Genomic DNA, 21,622 nt, shown 5'->3' with positions numbered 1-21,622 from the left:
CTTCCAGAGGAGGGGCCACAGGAAAATGCGGGGCGGGAGAATCCCTCTTCAATAAAGCTCCCTGATGAAGCAAGAGGACAAATTCTGGTGAAAAAAAAATTCTCTGGAGCCAGAGACTGCAGCAGCCTGATCAGAATGCGGCCCCGCAGCTAAGGACCTCCCCCCCCCCCCCCCCCCCAAGGCAGACCATGAAGCATCCGCTGCAGTCACAAGTTGCGAGGTGGGAACGTCAGCGGGTGCTAAAAAAATGGAATGCATGCCAGAACGCGGGAATCACACTGCTCCAGAGAAAGCCCTTCGACAGTGCCAAACAAAACCTCTGCATAACCGGCCACACACAGCACCAAAGTCGACCGGCGTGCCCATTTGACAGTCTCCGCAGCCATCATTGAGCTTCCCCCAAAACTGAGCCACAACTACAATCTTCCCGCACACAGAGGGGGCTCTAGGGAAGACTGCCGGCAACAGACCAGGCTCAGACTGCAAACAGCTATAGAAGAAATCCCCTGAACAGAGCAGTGTCTGTCTGTCTTTTTTTTTTTTTTAAACAGCTGAGCACAAGCTCCCTTTTGGGGAGGGGGGGGGGGGGTGAGGAAGGCTACAGCCTAAACCAAAGCTCAGACACACAGGGAGAACGAGGTCCACGGGGTAAGGCAGAAATCCAGGACACTAAGTATGCCTCTAAAGCCAATACAAAGTCAAGGCACCCCTTGGATTTGTCTCCTAGGCCAGAAAGACCCAGGAACTGGCCCAGGAGACAAATCCAAGACATCTACCATCTACTGGAGACAGAGATATACTAAATAAAGGAGGAGCTGGCCATCTGGTATCACTGCCTTCAGCTTTGTAATCTCTATCTCCACCTGCTGGTAGATGGACACAACCCACCAGTTCTTGAGATTCATCTGCTGCGTAGGCTAAGGAAGCCAGATTTTTAAAGCTGCTTTGAATTTTTTAAGACGATTCAGCTCAGACAGAAAGAGGCAACACCTCTATAAAAATAGAGTTGCAAAATAGAAAGCCCGATGCCTAGTAAAATCCAGGTGGGCCTGCTCAGGACCTGGTAGCACAAGACAATGATCATTTGAAGAGTGAAGCAAACGGGATGGAGAATATGGAATTGTAAGAGAAGATAGGTCTTAACCGACTTGAAAGGGAGCATAAGAGTATTAAAAATAATACGCTGTTCAAGTGGAAGCCAGTGATGATCCTGGAGTAAATGAAACAGTCAAATCATTGGGCATGACAAAAAAGTATGATGGCAGTGTTTTGGAGAGATTGTAAATTTTTAAAATATAAGCGAGGGCAGCCTAAATTGCAATTTAGTAATCAATAAAAGAAGAAGCGAGTGGAGAGTGTCAGTCAAAATATCGTTTGGATTCTGTGGCCAGAGGTCTTCCTTTTTGCGTTCTAGCTTTAGTTTTTGTTGCCTTTGATATCAAGCTTAAAGACTATTCTTCGTCATTCTTTGTTCACACCTCTCATTCTGTCTTGCAGCTCCTTCGTCTTACTCTCACTCAACCTTTAACTTCTACATGTCTTCTTTGTCTTGTTTCTCTTGAGGCTACTATCTGTCAGCACCATGTCACACTCTACCATTCTAACACTATTATTTCAACTCATATTCTTACTACTTTGCTTTCTGCCCTGACCTCCTTATCGGAATATGATGGTTCCCATGACTGTTCCACACATGTACAGATTGTATCTAAGGCTAGATCTGATTTGTCTCCTGTACCTCTAGACAATCCTGATCGATTGCTATTTGTGGATGGGTCCTCATATCAAAATACAAATGGAGCTTTAGTATGTGGTTTTGCTGTTTGTAGACTTGACTGATTGAGGTAAGCTCTTTGCCTTTTGCCAGTGCTCAGTTGGCTGAAGTGTTTGAACTTGGAACTTTCCCAATACATGACAGTTAACATCTATACTTTCATACATTGGTCTTTAAAATATTTGCCTTTTTATATGGTCTCTGAGAGCCTATAGTGAAGCTATGTACTCAAATTTACATTATTTGATGATTCTGAATAAATGCCAAATTTGGAACACACAATGTCAGTGATACACACTGACATCTTCGCGAAGAGAAAGTACTTTTGTTTTCAGCAAGTTTATTTTTAATAAATTTAAAAGATATCTGGTACTGTTTACTCCAGTGTTTCTTTTAAATAAGCTTTTTGAGTTCTTTTTTGATTCATTTTTTAGTTTCTGCGTTTGACGCATTTTCATCAGCCCGGTTTTTAGCAAGATTTAATATTTAGTTCTCCATATTCATTTTAGTAATGAAAGGTATTTCCCTCCATTTGTCAAAAAAATTGTTAATATGGTCTTTGGTCCTTGACCTTTGACCTCCTTCAGAGGAATGTAAAGCAACCATGCAGAGTCACAGCTTTGTTAGCATGAGGAATGCAGGAATGCTGTGAGAGACTGCCATCTGCTGGAGTGAGCTGGTATGAGGAGAGCTTTTTTATTTTATGTATGTGGATGCTAGATTTTGCTATTGGCTATTACTAAGGGCCCTGTTTACTAAGCCGCACTAGATGCATACTAGCGTGTTAGCGTGCTAAATGCTAGACACACCCATAGGAATATATAGGTGTCTAGTGTAGCACACGCTAAAAACGCTAGCACACCTTAGAAAACAGGAACCAAAAAGGGTTTTTTTTTTTTTTACCGTACAGGTCTTTATCTGCTGTCATTTACTATGTTATGTTAATACTAGCAAAAAAGGCCCGTTTCTGACACAAATGAAACGGGCGCTAGCAAGGTTTTCCTCGGTGTGTATGTTTGAGAGAGTGTATGTGAGAGTGATTGAGTGTGAGAGAGAGAGTGAATGTGCGAATGTGTGTGAGAGAGAGAGTCTGGGTGCGAGTGTGTGTGTGCAAGTGCGTATGTGAGACACAGTATGAGAGAGAGAGAGAGAGAGTGTGTGTTTCACACAGATACAGTGTGTGTGAGACACAGACTCTCTGTGAGACTGAGTGTATGAGACCAAGAGAGTGTGTGAGTGACTGTGTGACACACAGAGAGTGAATGTGAGACAGAGTGTGTGAGAGTGAGAGAGAGAAAGACATTGACTGTGAGAGAGAGAGAGTGTGTGAAAGAGAGAGTGTGTGTGTGACAGAGATACCCCCCCCCCTCTGTGGTGTCAGGCCCCCCCTCCCTCCCTCTCTCTCTCTGGTGTCAGCCCTCCCCTCTCTCTCTGGTGTCTGAGTGTTACTGTGCAGGACGCTGAGCTCTGGCTGTGCTTCAAGGAACTGACCCTATGTTTATTTAATAGAATGCACCTCCAACAATCTGAAGCCGAGAAACCTCATGTGCTTGGTCACTTCTGTTTGTGACGAACCCGGAAGTACGTGATGTTAATTCAGGAGATGGATACAGAGAGCAGGAATGCCTCAGCCATGCAGTCAGCTTCAGAATGTTGGAGGTGTGTTTTATTATATAGGATATGCTTTTATTTTCTAGCTTTACCAAGGTGGTGAGGTAATTCTTGACTACCACTTGGGTACGTGTCCTCCTTTACCTAATCCTTCTGGTTCAATTATATATTTCCCTATTTGTTTTAAGTGTGTGTGTGTGTGTGTGTGTATATATATATATATATTTTTTTTTTAAAGGGCCTCTCACCAAACCACAATTGTGATTCCCACACAGCAATGCCGATGAAGCCTATTCAAAGTGAATGGGTTTTGTCGGCACTGCCGCACCGGGAATTGCTAGCGCAGTTTAGTAAAAGAGGCCCTAATAACTACTCTAATTGTACAAAAGTAATTTAAAACAATCTTGCCTGCTCAAACTTCATGGCCCTTTCTGCGATTTAAAAGATTCAGCATAGCTCTCACTGATAAGTTTTGCTATCTGTTCCCAAAACATAAATATTAACAATGCACTCTAACTGATCTACATTCTTAATATTTCACAGTTCTCACAGGCACTGCCATTAATAAGTATTCGCTCATGTTAATTTAGCTACCCAAAGATAAGTAAAGTATAACACTACTGAATCAAATCTTTATAAAGAGCAGTCACATACAAAGCATTATATTGTTATAAACTCTCTAATATGTGCACACACACACACAAGAAAATCTAGCAACAAGCAGCCAGTTATTCCATGCAACTGTTGGTGGCATTACTATGTAGGACATAAGTAAAACATTATCACCTCCTTCTGGGAAGTGTACAATAGACTTCATAACACAACCCAGTACCATATTGGTTTTTTTCACTGCAGCTGAACTCCTTTAAGAAAAAAAAATTCCAGATGGGCAGTATATCAAATAAAAGTGAACTATGAATATTTGTAGAATGGTGGCAAGATATAATGACCAGGGAAGAGAAACAGATATTTCCTCTTTGCAGACCTAAAAATAGAGATCCAAAGACCAACGCCTTGCTTTGCTAGTGCTCTATTCCGTGCATGGTCTCTCAGATAAAGGTTTAGAAGGAAACAGCAGAGAACCATCACTACAGCTACACTTTCAGAGTAGGGTCATCACTGAATTATTAAATAACATACTTTCATAAAATAAAACCAGTGAATCAAATGCTGGAGTATCTGTCACCATCTCTATTACGTTTTCCATATTTTCGGATATCGCCAGAACTCTTACAAGACAAATAAATTAAGGTTTCCCATCCGTTAGTGTGCATATTTCTACCTATAGTTAAAAATACTGTTTGGCAACAGTTTTATTTAGATTAATGATATAGGAGTCCCAGCACTGACCCCAGAAAACATTACTAGTAATCACTTACTGGCCTGAAAGTTAGCCCATCATTCCTGCTTTTTAATGCAGCAATGTGCCAGAGCTCTAATTTTCTGTTATTACTGGAAACGCAGCAGCGCTGCCTAACAGTTTACCGTGACAATCCTGATAGTCTTGTGGATCTGAAAATCATCATGCACAAAATAAACTTGAATCAGTCAGTACACCAACATGTAAGCTGCTGTACTCAGAGTTCAGATGTAGGAGGCATAAGATAGTGGCTGAAACAACACAGGACTAGATTTACTAAAACATGCCACAGCATTAATAAACATTTAACATAAGTCCCACTGTATACAATTGAACCTATTTACCAATAGCACGCATTAACAGCATTAGCTAACCCTAATTCGGGAGCACACGTTCATAAATTTGGCCCAGAATGAGATGTGTGGTAAAGACCATAAAGCCCAACTAGTCCATCCAATTTACTTCCTGTTAATGGTACAGGGGTGGGCAACCTGTGGCCTGCCATTGAATTTTATGTGGCCTGTGAAACCATGGAAAACATCATTAATCAGACTTTTGGTAATTTTACATACTGTATTTCGCAAATATTTTCTAGCAATTTGTTTCCATAGTTTTTAGTTAAAAGCTCATTTCCGGTTCCAACATTATGTAATGTTGCAGCCTGAAAGGGATAGTACTGGCATTCATACAGTCTCTGTGTATAAAGGTTTCCCACCCCTGACATAGTATGTGTTCTTTTCTCTCTCTGACCCAGCTGTTTCCTCTTACTCCTTTGAAATTCCAACTCAAGTAAAACCAGGATTGGGATGCAGCAGCGTGAGCCTTCATTGGCAACTACTTGGGGATTTCCCCCTATTTTATATCTATTTCCAACTTTCTTTTTAATGTTTTTTATTGTATTTTTTTTATTTAATTATGCTTTTATATATTACACAAGTAATAAACTTGTTACATGTAACATAGAGAGCAAAGAAAAAAAGAAACATAGTAGTATTATCACTTATAGTTAATTAAACATACATCTTTCCCTTTGTCCTCTTCCTTAGACCACAATTAAAGGGGGGGGGGGAGGGATAAAAAGATCTGGGAAATCAAATAAGAAAAAATAAGAATTTAACAGAAAGGCTTCGCCCCACCCCACATATTCTTAAATCATGCCGACCTTTGCCCTTACACCTTCTTCAGATCTATAAATGTTCTCAACTGCTCTGGAGAATAAAAAACATATTTAACTCCTAAGAATTTCACTATACATTTACAGGGATATGCTAGTAAAAAAAAAACTTGCTTCCATTCTCTTCGTTTCCTCTTTCATATTCAGTAATTTTTTCCTCCTTTCCTGAGTAATTTTAGTCACATCAGGAAATATCCATAATTTTTTACCACAAATTTTTGATATGCATTCTTAAAGTATAATTTTAGTATTGCATTAAAGTCTTGTTCAAATACGAATGAGATCAAAAGTGTGGCCCTATTTTTAACTTCAGATAAAGAGTCCTCTAAAATAAAGGAAATGTCTCTTAGATCATCTTGTTTCTCATCATCATTTTGAATTTGTTCCACCTCGTCAGAAGTTCTCACCTGATCGTTTTTCACAGGAAGAAAATATATCTTGTTTATTGGAGGAATATTGTGGATTGGTATCTTTAAAATTTCAACCAGGTATTTCTTAAACAACTCTAAGGGAAGAATCCCAACTGGTTTTGGAAAATTTAATACTCTCATGTTCATACGTCTGTTATAGTTTTCGATTTGTTCTATTTTTCGTCGTATATTTGTATTATCTTTCATAACCATCGTGGCATTTTCTTTAATATTTGAAATATCGTTTTGAAAAGTCTGTACCTGACCTTTGAAGTCATTCTTTAATCTGTCCATCGATTTAGAGAGCAAGTCCACTGTAGTAACCAAATTCATGATTTCAGATGTTGATTTTGTTATAGAGGCACTCATGTTCTCTATAGCCTGCCAGAGGGTGTCGAGTGTTACCACCATGGGGAGATTCAAAGATCCCTTCTTCTCCAAGATTATATTCGCCATTGACTGCTCTGGGGGAGAACCATCTCGATAGGCCCCAATATCCATGACTTCCGCGATCTGTGAGCCCATTTTCTCCTCCCGCGTCATGGCGGGGCAGGGTGGAATGTTGGCTTCCAGGGGAGAAAGGGTGGTATTATGCTCCAAGAGCGTCGGGTTCCCTTCTCCGGTGTTCAAAGCACAGCCTCCCCCGGTCTCAACCCGTGGGCGTTGCAGAGCGAAACCATCCAGAGTCTGCTGTTTCGGGGAAGACATCAAGGCTGGAGATGGTACAGTCCTTACTACCCCTTTTCTTTTCGTGTCGGGCATATTAAGTTATAAAGAAAGAAAAGACTCCAGCAAACTTCCGACGGTTCTCACTCCTCACAGCGTGTCGGCACCATCTTAGCCACTCCCCCCACCCTAAGTAATGGTGATTTCCAACTTTCTTTTAGTGTACCAGGGTCCTCCCTGAACTCTGCAATCAGGGACCCTAAATCCAGGCAGTCTCGTCAGGCACTGCTTGGATGCCGCATCCTCTGCCCAGTGATGTGACCACCAAGGCCATTTGCCTAACAGAAGCCCTAATAAGATCATATGCATCAGCCAAAAACGCCAGCTCGGTTTCCATGCTAGGAAAGCCACTGGAGAATCAAACGCAGCATGGCGTTACCTGAATGTTGTAGCCAGCTGAGACAGGCTCTGGCCGCACAGGAACTGCATACTGCTGTCTGCAGTGAAAGGGCAGAAACCTCAAAGGAGAGCTTCAGTGAAGATTCCAGCTTATGGTCATGAATATCCTACAGGCCAATGCCTCCTTCCACCAGGACAGTGGTCTTTTTAGTTACCTTTAAAGTAGTGTCTGGAGTGGACCACTGCACAGAGATTAGCTTCTGCATGACCTCATGCACTGGGAAGGACTTAGGAGGCCTTTTAGTGCTAGCCATCTTGGGATTAGAAGCCACAGGAGCTGGAACCTCAAGGAAGTCATCAGTCAAAATTTCCCCTTCTACAAGGGGTTCAGGCAGAGGAGAGGGCATGAATGTATCAGAACCCCCCCCCCCCCCCCATCCGACAGCCTAAGGGAGGGAGGGAACACAGTGCTCCCTTCAGAAGTAGGCTAGGACCTATAAGGCTGATGAGCCCTCTTCAGCAGATAAGCCTGGTGGAGAAGCAAAACAAACTCAGGACAAAAGAGCTCTTGTACAATAGAACTCATTTCCAACCCAGTCAACTCATATACAGAAGGAAGCCCTGATGGGAAATCAGGAGAGACACCTAAGTTCTGAACCGAATCCTGTCTGCCCTCTCCCACGCAAGCCGAATTGCAGCATTCCAAAATGACCATAGGGGGTCCCAGAGTCATTGAGGGTAGCAAACCTGTCTCTTCAAATACAGCTGCAGCAGAAGCAATATACTGCTATTTTTTATTTTTAGTCTGTGAGGAAGGAGAAGGAGGGAGCCGCAGAAGGGGGTGGGGGAAGGGATTTGAAACTACCAGGTGTACCCCAAGTACCAGCACCGACAAAGGCCAGAGACCCCCAGGCTCAAACTGAACTGGGAAACCCAGAACAGGAGCCAAGCAGAAGACCAGACAGGGGCTTAAGAGAAACCATCCACCATCTGCTGGAGACAGAGAATACTAGCTGATCAGTTTAGTGTGCTCTATTTCCACCAGTTGGTAGATAGGCATAACCCACAAGTCTCTAGATTCCTCTGCTGCTGATAAGGAAAAATCTCTATCGCAGACTGATTCCACCCAAGGCATCCCAGGATGCACCTTGTGGGATATTTGCCACCATTTTGAAGATGACGATGCCAGAGGCAGGAAAGAGTAGACATTACTTCTGCATCATCTTAAGGTACAGGGTCTGGAGTAGCCTGAGCAAAGGGTCCTCAGAAGCATTCCCACTAGACACAAGGGACTATTTTTGGGGTCAGGTTGGGAGAGTGGGAGGGACGGTGTACCACTAAACACCTGGGATTTGTGGGGGGGGGGGGGGGGGGGATGGGGAGACGGGATGCCTGCAACTTCCTGTGTTTTTTTTTTTTTTTTTTAATATCACCCCTTCCTGTCAGTGCTTGAGCCAATCACCACTCAGGAACTGACAGGAACGATGACATTTAGCAATGAGCTGCAGATTACTGCTGTGATTTCAACATGGCAGTAAGTCGCATGCTCGTTACTTATAGCATGCTATGGTATTTTTGTAGCACTAATTTTACAGTAGAGTGTGGGCTCTACCAGTAGGCTTTCTAAATGGGCCCCAGTCAGGTCTTTCAGGCATGAATTCAGCATCTCTCCCCTTATCAGAGAAAAGGAAGGAAGCTCACATGCTGTTTTACACTTTATTTATATTCACAAATGCATACTTCACAACTTGCTTCCAATTAGGGACGCTGCATGATGAATCCAAGCCAGTCTAACATTTTACAACCCCTGCTCATACCCTTTCTTTTCTCAGATTTCCAGAAAGAGAGCCATGACTTCATAGCCCATCAATTTTTCTCCTACAGCCACAAATCAAAGTTTGTATTCAATGCAGAGGTCTCATACATGGGGGATTTATTTATGACAGAAAAGGCTGAATTGGCTAGACTGATCAATGCTGTTTCTTCTAGAGTGCACAAAAAAAAAAAAAAAAACTTGCCCCTAGATTATCAAGTCCTCAGGCTCCTAACCCCTGTCCAGACCTCATCCTTAGTTTTACCACCTCCTTCCCCAATACTTTGCTGCCATTTGTTTTGTTTCTAAAGTTGAAGCCAAAACGGTCTAAAAGCTTTTAGTCGAAACAGACACTCATCACCTGGTTTTGGCCAAAGCCAGAACTGAAAACGAAAACTGAAGTTTGGATGTGTGAATGTGGACCAGTGAGGGCTGCTGGCGATTGCCAGAACTTCCTTCAGCTAAATGCACAGTATCCAAGCCAGAAAATAATTTAAACACCACCATATTTTATCTCCAAGCAAAACAGCCTCCACACACATGTACCACCACTAATGAAAACTGAAACAGCCATGGCGTTTTTACAGTGGCTGACTTTGCGCCACAGAGAGACAGCTGACATCTAGAAAGGCTAATTCCTAAGGAGCTTATTATCATCCTAAATTTAAAGACTTCAACTCCTGCTAAAAATTTTTATCAAAAACATTTACCTGGAAAACTCTATTTACCATATAAATTATTGTGCAAGATCATCTGCATTATTTGCAGTCGCAGTACAAAAAAATAAATGCAAAGAATAGCCCCCACCAACAAGGACTACCTTACAATGCCTGGTAGTCTAGTGGAGTAGTCAGAGCAGAAGCGATGCTCCAGTCACAGCAGCCACCATGAGAGCAGAATCAGAATGGGTAGAAGCAACTGGGTATTGCTCCTGCCCCAACTACACTCCTAGCACACCAGAGATTGCAAGATTAGCTCGTGGGGGCCAATAGGTGGAAAGGGTTCCAGGAGGAGAAGCAATTGCTGTTAGAGGGGAGGGGAAGGGGAGGGAGACAAATGGGACAAAACACAAATTTTCGGCTTCCATTGAAAACACATTGTCATTTTTTGGGAAAAACTGAAATATGGCTGAACAACTAAAATAATCCTTCAGCCAAAACCAGGCAAAGGATTTGGGGGCCAGTTTTGGCGCCATATCCAAAACCGAAACTCAGTTGGCCTGTATACCTCCCAAAAGGTTCTTCTCCAATGTGAGATCATTTCCCATTAACTCAGAACCCTTGCAAACTGTCTCCCATATTTTTTGTTTTAAACTGTGAGCTTGCGTTCTTCTTTGGTGTCCAGTATATTCGCTCATCATCCCCCTAAGAGCAAACGGTTGTAAACGCAGTGGCAAAATGCCCAGTCTATCACACTTGAACTGAGAATCTCCTCTAAGGCCATGCACAGCACTAGTGCTTACCTAGCAGGCCAGCCTCCATGCACTATTGAACTCCATTATTTTTAGCTCATCCCACCTATACTGTAAGGCTATTGCTTCTTACTTCTGAATTGCATAATTGTAAGCTCTCGCTATGGAACTTTTCTCCCACCAAAAAATGTTTGTTCTGCAGAATCTAATGTGTGTTAAGAGAATAATGCATGATATTTGCCTCAATGTGCTTTAAAAGGCAAAACTGTGTATTTTTACCATAACATGTTAATTTAAGGTACTGCAGGCTACATAATAAAGAGATGCACAGCATACAAATGAAAGCAAAACACACGTTATATAAATCAAATTAACACAACCTGGATTGAACTTTGTAAGGTGCATTACTACAGGAAAAATAATGCCACCTCAATGCTGGTATCATCTTCACTGCCAGACATCATCAGACCATTAATACATGGCCTAATGCTCCTAGGCGGCAAATCTTAAAAGGGACAAAATGTTGTGGCAATATAGGGGTTTCACCTCTCCCAGACCCCCAAGCCAGTCACTGCCTACAAAAATACATTCTAAATGGTCATTCCTAACTCTGCCCCCACCCCCCAAAGGCTTCCCTCAAGTTATCACTGGTGATCTAGGGAGGCCAAGGGAGGAGCAATCCCTAATTGGGTGAAACAAGAGAAATTGTTTGTTTGTTTTTTTAGTATCTTTAGAAACATCTGTGAAAACACTGATCTTTAAATTAATCCAATCCTTATCAGACACCAAGGCAAACGTAATCAGCATTGCTGAAGAGGTAACTATATCAAAATGAGAGCGTTCCAGAAACATTCAATTTATTTATTAGATTTACTGCCTTTTTGAAGGAATTCAATCAAGGCAGTATAGAGTAAGAATAGATCAAACATGAGCAACAGGCAATTACGTAGTAACATAGTAGATGACAGCAGAAAAAGACCTGCATGGTCCATCCAGTCTGCCCAACAAGATAAACTCATATGTGCTACTTTTTGTGTATACCTTGATTTCTACCAGTCCTCTTCAGGGCACAGACCATACAAGACTGCCCGGCACTATCCCCGCTGCTGCATTCTGAATCAACTGGAGCTGGTACAGGCCCTTTGTAGTCAGACCATTGTACAGTGCATTGCAGTAATCCAGCCTTGATGTATCATGGCATGAACAACTGGGATAAGATTTACCTTCTCGACCTAAGGAGAGAGGAAGCGTAGCTGTCACAAATAGTAGAAGCAGCTCTTGAAGGTTGCTTGGATTTGGGGACTTAAAGTATTGAATCTAACTGTATTCCAAGGGATTTTGATGTCAGGTATGTATCCATTTGTGTTAGGGACCCAGAGAAGCTCGGTTTTACTTAGGTTCAGGCAAAGTTTGCTGTGTTTAGCCCATTCTTGAATTGATGTTAGTCAGGTAATCAGTTTATTCAAGGCTGTAGGTAAGTCAGGTTCAATGGGTATGAGTAGTTGCACATCATCCGAATAGATATAGCACAGAGTGTCCATTGACTGAATCAGCTCAGTTAGTAGATTGAGGTAGATATTGTACAGAATAGGTGACAGTATTGATCCTTGTGGTATCCTGAAGGTCAGTGTCCATGGTGGTGATGAGTTGTTGCCAAACATTATGAATTGTTGCCTGTCTGATAGGATCTGAACCAGGCAAGTACTGTTCTATTGATACATGTTTCTGTCAGTCGTGCTAGCATGATATCATGATCCACAGTGTCAAAAGCTGCTGAGAAATCTAGCAGTACTAACATCAATGCAAATCCCTTGTCTCGGTTTCTGTGAAGATCATCTAGTAGGGATACGAGGACAGTTTCTGTTCCATAACCAGGTTTGACATGGATTGACATGGATCTAGCCACTTTCTCTCTTCTAGCCAATCATTAAGTTGAACACAGACTGTTTGTTCTATGAGTTTCCCTAGAAATGAATGTTGGATACTGGCCTGTAACTTTCAAGTTTGTCCTGGTCAAGGTTGTTTATCTTTAGCAGAGGGCGAACCACTGCCCTTTTAAATGCTGTTGGTAGCTGCCCGTTAGAAAAAGAAGTGTTCACAATTTTTGTGGTGCCTTCTATAAGGTCCATACTTGTCTGCTGCACTATCTTTGATGGGCAGGGGTCAAGGACGCAGGTAATTGGTCGAAGGTCTCTTAGGATTTTGTCAAGGCTCTCCTCTGTCATTGGGTTAAAAAAGTGCCCCATCTGTTTCTGTCAGGAGGGGGCGAGTTTGTGCACCCCTGGTTGACTAGGTGGGATTGCCTGTAAAACCTTGCGGAGACTTAATTTTGTTGGCAAAGTATGCAGCAAAATCATTGCAGTTCAGTTTAGATTGGGCAGGCTGGTTCTGTTGTGGGGATTGCCACTGGTAATGGCAATCTGACTCCCAGTGAGTCCCTCTGAGGTGACCACCTAGAAAGCAAAGAATACTGAAGGCTCCTCATGTGGGCCGTTGCCCACTGCACTTCTTCTATGGTTGCCACCATCAACTCTAGCACCTGAAGATAATCCTGAGCACACAGAGACCTCTGACTGCGGAGATTCCGTACCTGTTGCTGGAGCTTGAGAACGCATAACTCCGGAAAAAACACCCATCCCAAAAGCGTGTTGAAGGTGATTCCCAGATAGTCCAAGGTCTGTGACAGCACCACATGGCTCTTGAGTGGATTGATCACCCAACCTAAGAATTCCAACTGAACCACCTGTACCATCACCCAACAACTCTCCTGATATGACTTCGCCCAAATCAACCAATCGTCCAGATACAGATGCACCAGAATGACCTTCTTGCGAAGAGCCACTGCCACAACCACCATAACTGATGAACATCCTTGGAGTCGTCACAAGCCCGAACAGCATCGCACAAAACTGAAAGTTGTGACCCAACACTGTGAAGCACAGAAAACGCTGGTGCGCCTGCTGAATAGGAATGTGGAGATAGGCCTCTGTCTAGAACTGTAAGGAATTCTCCACAGCGAACAGCCATGATAACTGACCGCAGGGTTTCCATATGGAAGAGACACACCCAAAGGGCCCAGTTGACCCTTTTGAGATCCAAAATGGGATGGTAAGAACCTTCCTTGGAACCACAAAATAGATGGAATATCTACCCATGCCCTGTTCCTGAGCCAGAACTGGATAAACCGCATGTAAAGCGGCCAACCTGGCCAGAGTGTCCCTGATCGCCCAAGCCTTTACCCGAGACCAACAGGGGGATTCCAGAAAGGCATTCAGCAGCACGTGAGCTAATTCGAGAGCATTCCCGTCATGAATAATTTCGAAAACCCAGTAATCTGGGTCCACCTCCAGCAAAACTTTCAAGCGACCACCAACTGCCACTGGAGGATGGACCCCTACACCTTCATTAAGCCGCACAACTGGGAGCCTGGGAAGAGAAAGCGCTGTCCCTGTCTCCACGCCGCCCTCCATAAAAGGGCTGGGTATGCTGGAAATAATGGGATCTTTGGAAGGGGATTCTTTTACCCGGCTGAAAACACCTAGCATCACGCCCCCGACCTCTGGAAGAGTAACCACAGCCATCTAACCTTGGCCAGTCCTCCAGAAGCCAAGGCACCTTAGTATCTCCTAAACTACCTTGTCCTACTCTTCACCAAACAAGACAGACCCAAGAAAAGGAAACTTACTCTGCTTGGACTTCGAAGCCGCGTCCGCAGATCAACCCCAAAGCCATAGAGTCCTGCGAGCCGAAACTCCTGATGCCATAGACTTTGCAAATGCCCGAAGCAAATCAAAGAGGACATCAGACAAGAAGACTGAGCCCCACCTCAATCTTAGCCAGCTCTTGATCGACCAAGAAAAAATCGTCCAAATCTCTATCCAACAACCACTCCAACCACCGGAAGAACACCAGCGCCCCCGAGATGGCCTGCACTGCCAAGGCCGAAAACATCAAAAGAATGCTTCAAGAGTGTCTCCAGACGACAGTCTTGCAGGTCTAAGGGCTGTGCTGACATCCACTGGCACCGTATTTTTCTTGATCACTGCAAACACCACATCCACTACCGGAGGCTTGAACTAGTTTTTCTCCTGCTCTGTCACCAGATAAAGCCGAATCATGGAGCAAGCCAACCAGAAAGGGGCATCCGGGACATCCCACTGCACCTGTACAATATCCCTTATGTCTTGATGCATAGGGAAATACCTACTAAATTTATGGACCCCCTTTCACCAAGGTATCCACCTTGCACTGTACTGTAGCCTCCTGCACCACCTCAAAATTTCAGGTAAATGACAACAGAGCAATTAACTCCTGCAAATCCTCCTCATGGAAGATCCTTGCCACCGAAGGATCTTCCTTAGGAGGCAACTCCTCTGGGGTAGCAAAAATGTCTTCCTCACCTCCACACTCCTCTGCTTCCAAATCCAGATCATCTAAATGCCCTAGGGACTCTGGTTTCATGTCCAGAGCCAACTCTTGCCTGTCCCAGGACAATCTGGGCCTTTCGGAGCCAGGAAGGGTCCCCAGGGAAGGTTCTGAAGGCAGAACAGAAGGGTCTATTCTCTGTATTTTTTTCTTTTGTGTAATGCAATTGTAAATAATGCAGTGATGATCTGGCATAATAGTGCTCCAAATAAATGATTTTGATATAAATGTTTAGCAAGACTAAGTCTGTAAATTTGGGATGAAAAACTCCTTAGCAATTAGTCTCCCTATGGAGATATGACATCAGTTGTCACTCCAAACATGGCACAAAGTCATTCATTGTAAAAGCACTGTGGCTTTTAGTTTCAGTTTTCATTAGCTGAGGTCCATGTGTGTGGAGGCCATTTTGCTTGGAGGTAAAATATGGTCTTTCATTATTTATTATCTATATCTGGCTTGGATACTATTTGGGCGATTCAAAAGAATTTCCAGGCTTGTTACAGTGTTTTAAACAAACTTGTGGCATGTAGAAGCTAGACTATGAGAAATAAACCTGCAGTGATTATTTACAAGCACAAGTACTGTTCAGCTTACAGTGTTAATAGGGAAATTATATTACAATGAAATGAAGTTTTATGTTAGAAAATAAATTTGAGACGTGTTGCTTCTGATTGCAATTTTTCAGAGCATATAGTACTCGCATTCATTGTCATCATTGGGCTTTTTCATTATGGATTGTGCATCAGGTTGGTATAATGTCCGCAGTGTAGACCAGTGTCTGAAGTCCTTTACCTAATTTTAATAAGAATCTATATTATGTTTATCCTTAATCAGTTTTATAACTAAATACAAAATGGGAAACATATCAATGCTACTTTCTCTTGTTATGTTTACATAGTTTAGATCTTTTTTTCCACAGTCTCATTTTTGTGGAAAGTTCTTCCTCCTGAAGCAGCAATATACGAAACAAGAGGCTCCTGTCGCGGATGTAAAAGAAAACAGTGCCTCCTTCCCTATGGTTTGTGCCTGAACATACCTGTATCCAAAGTGGATTATCTCTGTGGGAACTGCAAGCAAGTGCTTTAATACTACTCCAGAGTGGTAACTGTGTATGTTTAAGCTTATGTGCATTTAGGATGGGCTGGCTTGGCTTTTTGATTTTGTGAACTTTTTACATTTGAATTAAAAGTATGCAGAGTGGAAAGGTTGATCATAATTTATGAGATTTTTTTGGCATAGTGAACTCTTCCTCACCAGTTAGGAGGTATTTTCCTCACTGGGTTTCCTCTGATTTAGAGGCCTATGAGAGTGTAGCAATTCTTATAGGGTTGCAGTCTATTGTTTAATGGCCCTGGTGACTTGAAACCTCATTTTTTTTTCAATTATTATTGGTCCTTGGCACATTCTTCGTACTTTAAGATTAGGTAAAGTTTTCTATTGTGTATATAATTTCTTTGCTTCCCTAAAGTGTGGGTTATTTGCTAGTACTTTTTTTTTTTTTTTTTTTTGCAATGGGTACAAGGGATAATGCAAGGTAATGTAGTTAACATGTGCCGTTAATATACAAATGATGCACAAAGTGGGCTTTACAGTAAATATACGCCTCTATTTAACAAAGCTTAGTGTGCCAAATGTTAGGTTTACTAGAAATTAAACAAAAGCACGTCTGACCTCAAGTTCAGAAAATCTTTCTTTTGCTGAAAATTGATTTGCAGATGTTTCATTTGTAAAGAAGTACAAAGAACCTTTATGAGAGACCAGATTTAGAGGTTTATTTTCAAAGCACTTAGACTTACAAAGTTCCATAGTAACCTGTGGAACTTTATACATCTAAGTGCTTCGAAAATACACCTGTATGTAACTTTGCAGTCTATGTGATTTGAAAATGAACACCTTTATGTTGTTGCCAATGCCATGTTAGTGCATTTGACTATACAGAAATATAGGTGAACAAAAAATTTCAGTTATACTTCTACGGTCCGTGTCCTGAAAATGACAGATACAAATCAAGGTAAGGTATACAGAAGAAGTAGCACATATTAGTTTATCTTGTTGGGCAAACTAGATGGACCATGCAGGTCTTTTTCTGCCGTCATCTACTATGTTACTATGTATGTATGTTACTTTTTTATTGAACTTAGTGCATTTCTTGACCAACTTTTATGAATTATACTCCACCGAGTCAAAACAACAACAAAAAAATGATACAGACAGGCACCATCATTCTTTGCTTTTGTATATTCTATTTTGGCCTGATAATAGAAGGATAGACTCAGTGAAGAAGTCCAATACAAAGGTATTGCCTAATATTTTTGTTGACCTTTAAATTATTGGAAGACAAGAAGATTATTCATAGTGAAAATATGCAACAAAGGGATGAGTTGGAATTAAAGATAAAATTAATTACACTTCAGCAAACAGTTTAAAATTAATGCAGAGATAGATTTTCTGTTTTGATTCTAATTTTAAGCTAGTAATGCAAGTTCTTCATCAAGAAAATATTTAAACATTGCATGTATATCTTTCAAATGTTCATTTTACCAGGACTGAATTTGCTTCAAATTATTCATAACAGAGCAATATAATTTACTGGTTGGAGAAAAGGCAATGGTCTGCATACATACTTAATGCTGAGATCTCAGTTCACAAGGATTTAAAAACAAATTGCCTTTCACTTGAAACTAGGACCTTCGGTACATTCCATATCCCTTTCTCATATCTCCATTTAAGTGCTGGCTATAGCAATTCCTTATTTAATATTTATTTATTCATGACATTTATATCCCACGTTAGCCCGAAATCGACTCAAGTTCAATATGGCTTACAAACAAACAATAAAGTGAATAAAACATAATAATGTACAGTATTGATGCAGCACCATAGGAGTCTATATGCTGGTCAACTAAACACTTAAACCCCTTCCTCACATCAGGTCTTGTGGCAAGCAGTCAACTAAGTGAACATTTAGTTTTTACTATCCATAGGCTTTTGGTATACAAGAGCAACAGGGCAAACTGAACAAGGCAATTAATCTATGTTACATCTCATCTTCGAGATTCTTAATAAAAGTAACTGTCTCTGGGAAAACATGACTAAAGTCACAATAACAATACCTATATTCAAAAGGATGTATGCAGTAAACTTTGGCATTAACTGCATAAATCCTTATATGATTTTTTTTAAACATGGAGCCAGACAACATAAATGTTTAAAACTTATACATTTAGGGGGGAGGAATGCACAAAAGCACACTGCACAAATAGCTCATCACTGGCTGCTAAAGTATTGATGAGAGCAGGTTTCTCGGAATGTACATCATTGCTGGCAACACTTTGGCCAACAAGATTTCCATCTCAGCATTCGAAGCTATGATCAATGCCACTTCTCTGCTTATAACTATAGGTACACTATGAGGCATATTTTTAAACCACTTAGCCTTCCAAAGTTCCATAGGTTTCTATGGAACTTTGGAAGGCTAAGTGCTTTGAAAATATGCCTCTTTGTAATTGGAGGGAACATTTCTATCCTTTTAATGAGAATGATAAAAAAACACAAATAGATTTTACAGAACGATACAATGCCAGGTTGTGTGTCCACTCCTAACCTTGAAAAGGGTACAAAGAGCTTTGCGTTCCCCTCTATTGCCTTAGAGTCAGACTATTTTCCATCTTCGTGCACACCATGACCCCGAATCATAGTATTCTAGGCCACTGTTTCTCAATCCATTCCTGGAGAACCTACTAGGAAGTCTAGCTTTCAAGATATCCACAAGGAACATGAATAAAATTGTTCAGTTGTTACTTGCTGTGCCTGTATGAATATTCTGCTGAACCTTTAACATACCATGTGAGAACTGGCTCCTATAAATTGTAACTCCTGTGAGGGCTACTACATCTACTTGAAACAAGATTAAATAGATAGGAAATGTGAAAGCCTTACATGGGGCAGATAATATTTGCAGTTTCCACTTAAGCTACTCCTCTCACCCCAAAGTGCCTGTCACACTGACTTTTAAATGATCTGTTACTGATGACAGACTATAAAAGGAGAGACCAATGGACAGACTGCAGAGTTAGAGCCAGTAAAAAAGATTCTGCAAGTAGTTTTGACACCCAATTAAGAGTAAAAACTGATTTAAATACAAATGAAACAAACATATAGGTCCAAACAGCTTTCCAAAATCAGCTCTATCAGTTATTCAAATGATTGATTGCATGAAACTTACATGAAGACAGAGCGTAATCTCTAGAGTCATAAACAATTTACACCATAAATTTGTAGTGACTAATCAGCTTGGGTGGATCTCCAATGTTCTATGAGGAAATTCTTAACACAAGGGGCATGTGATTCTAGCAATATGCTACACTGAGTATTTCTGCAGTTCTAAATTCCATGCTGTCTATTGCCCTTTCACTATTTACCAAAAAGCAATGGCCTTGATGTTTGTTACTTTGATAAATGAAAACTTCAAAAATTGATATATGTGGGCCACGTCTCACAAACTGTGAATATAATCGAGTTCTGTGTCTCTCAGTCACACAATGAATGGCAATATGGAGTTTGTCCAGATACAACGGTGTTAAAAACAGCAGTTCATCTTCAGTGCTGACTGCATCCTTTCTGCTTCAATCACAATGAGGCACAATCAGTAACTGGCATTTGTATGTAAATTCAGCACCACATGCATTCAATACTCCTATCTGGTGCTTTACATAATAAGTTGGATTTGAAGGGTAATGAAAAAACATGAATCCACTTTCCTGTCAAGAGGATGCTCCAGTCTGGGAAATGGAACCTTTCGACAACAGAAAAGAAATAATGTAATATAAGGCACCGTTCTGATGGCAGCCTTATTACTGACCGTCAAGGGCCTCAGAAGAGAACCATCTAAGGCGTAGCTGGTGTCCCCTCCCCCTCCCCATACAATTACACAGAACCAGCTGTCACTAAGCCTTTTGAGCATGTGGTCTTTTATCTCGGCGGAAGGTAAAGGCTGGAGACCAAAAAGGCACATTCCGTCTTTGATTTTACACACCTTCCGAGTAAAAGCAACAAAACATTGGATTTCCTCCGAGATAATGCAGCAGTATATGAATGGAATCAGGACTATCATTATTTGTTGTCGGCTGGTCTGCACATTTGCCCTGCAGAATCTTTAGTTCTGTGCCACTGAACCAGCCATACTCTTCAGCTCTACACAACAGCAATTAGGGGCACTGATCATTTCAACACCTGCAGATCAGCCGAAGGAAAAAAATTAACACTGAAAACACCTATTTGAAAAAAACTGTCTTTATTTTTCCTCCTGACACATTCTCTTCCTTTTTAAGAGATCGACCTGCCTCTTTGGACCAAGTTCGTTTTTGTTTGGTTTCTGTTGCACACAAACTTCAGAAGCATCCATGTCTACTCTTAGACAGAAAGTCTGGCTGGGACAACCCTCCCCGGCACTGCCCCATTCCTGAGGACAGTATGCGCTTAAAGCAAAAGAGAACAGGAAATAACATATCCAGCCATTAACTATTTTGTAATAAAGGTGTATATGGCTTTCTTCCCGTACAAAACAAACCCATCTGGCCAGATATTTTTTTTCTTAACATAATTTCTGGAAACTCTAGGATTAAACAGACTAGAAAATGTTTTTATTATATTTTATAAAATCGTGACACAGGCCCGAATAGCAACAAGTGGGGCAGAGAGCACTGGAGACTAAGGAGTTTATTCTATTATACAGGGAACAAGGGTCGGATAAATCTGTCACTCACCCCATTCCAGGAACTCGGTCACATATTTTTCTCTCCGCAAAGGGGAACTACCACACTCCGTGTACAGGCAGATCAAGATATCCAGGAGGCTCTCCACACTCAGGGAACACGAATTTCTCTGGGGTCCATCCAGGAGCAACTGCTCCAACTTCTTCAGCCGCACCTTCACTGACATTTTCCAAAACAGTGAGGGGGGAAAAAAACAAACAAACAAGCAAATAAAAACGTCTCCGACTGGATTTAAATTTCCAAAGGGATGAAAACCCGCCTCCAAAAATAATATATATAATCCTAATGGAAGCAATCGATGTGAAACTCTCTGCCGGGAACAGCGGCGTTAGTGCACATTAGGCCAACGTTGTATCCCAAATTCCCAGCGGCCGCGCGGCTCCCAGGCCCAGCCGGTCCATTTAACGCCTCCTCCCCCCTCCTTTTCTTCCCGCAAATCCGTGCGCCTCACTCCGGCGAGCGCTCTCTCTGGCGGTCACAACCGCCTTCTTCCACGGAGAGCTGGGCCTTCTCCCCTCCCCCAACCAGCTCCGCCTTCCTAGGGACGTCCCTCGGCGGGTGTCGGGAGGGGAGCTTTCCAACGACGGGACAGCAGCAAGCTCGAACAGCTCCCGGCACCCATGAACATGGCCAGCGCTTGCAATGCAACTACTCCACACGCACACCCGCGAAACCACGAGAAGCGAAAGCAGCAGCACTCCGTGAAACGGAGCGCCGCCCACTGGGCCGCGAGCGGAAACAGCCGTCAACGGCGACGTGACGTCACCTGCTGATTGACAAGACTGAGGGAATGTCCTGTCATCAT

The 21,622-nt window shown here is 42.1% G+C and overlaps 1 protein-coding gene across 1 annotated transcript in view; it reads right to left on the bottom strand.

Moving 5' to 3' along the window:
• Window positions 1-21,506, bottom strand: part of CDC42BPB (CDC42 binding protein kinase beta) — a 288,059-nt gene extending 266,553 nt beyond the window's left edge. The window contains 1 exon segment of the mRNA XM_030214305.1: window positions 20,809-21,506. Coding sequence (XP_030070165.1) covers window positions 20,809-20,983 — 175 coding nt within the window. The 5' untranslated portion in view covers window positions 20,984-21,506.
• Between the last annotated feature and the right edge of the window lie 116 nt (window positions 21,507-21,622).

This window comes from Microcaecilia unicolor, chromosome 9 (genome assembly GCF_901765095.1).
Source record: "Microcaecilia unicolor chromosome 9, aMicUni1.1, whole genome shotgun sequence".
In the NCBI taxonomy this organism is placed as follows: Eukaryota; Metazoa; Chordata; class Amphibia; order Gymnophiona; family Siphonopidae; genus Microcaecilia; species Microcaecilia unicolor.
Note: the sequence above shows the minus strand (reverse complement) of the source record. Positions and strands in the feature narration are given on the sequence as shown.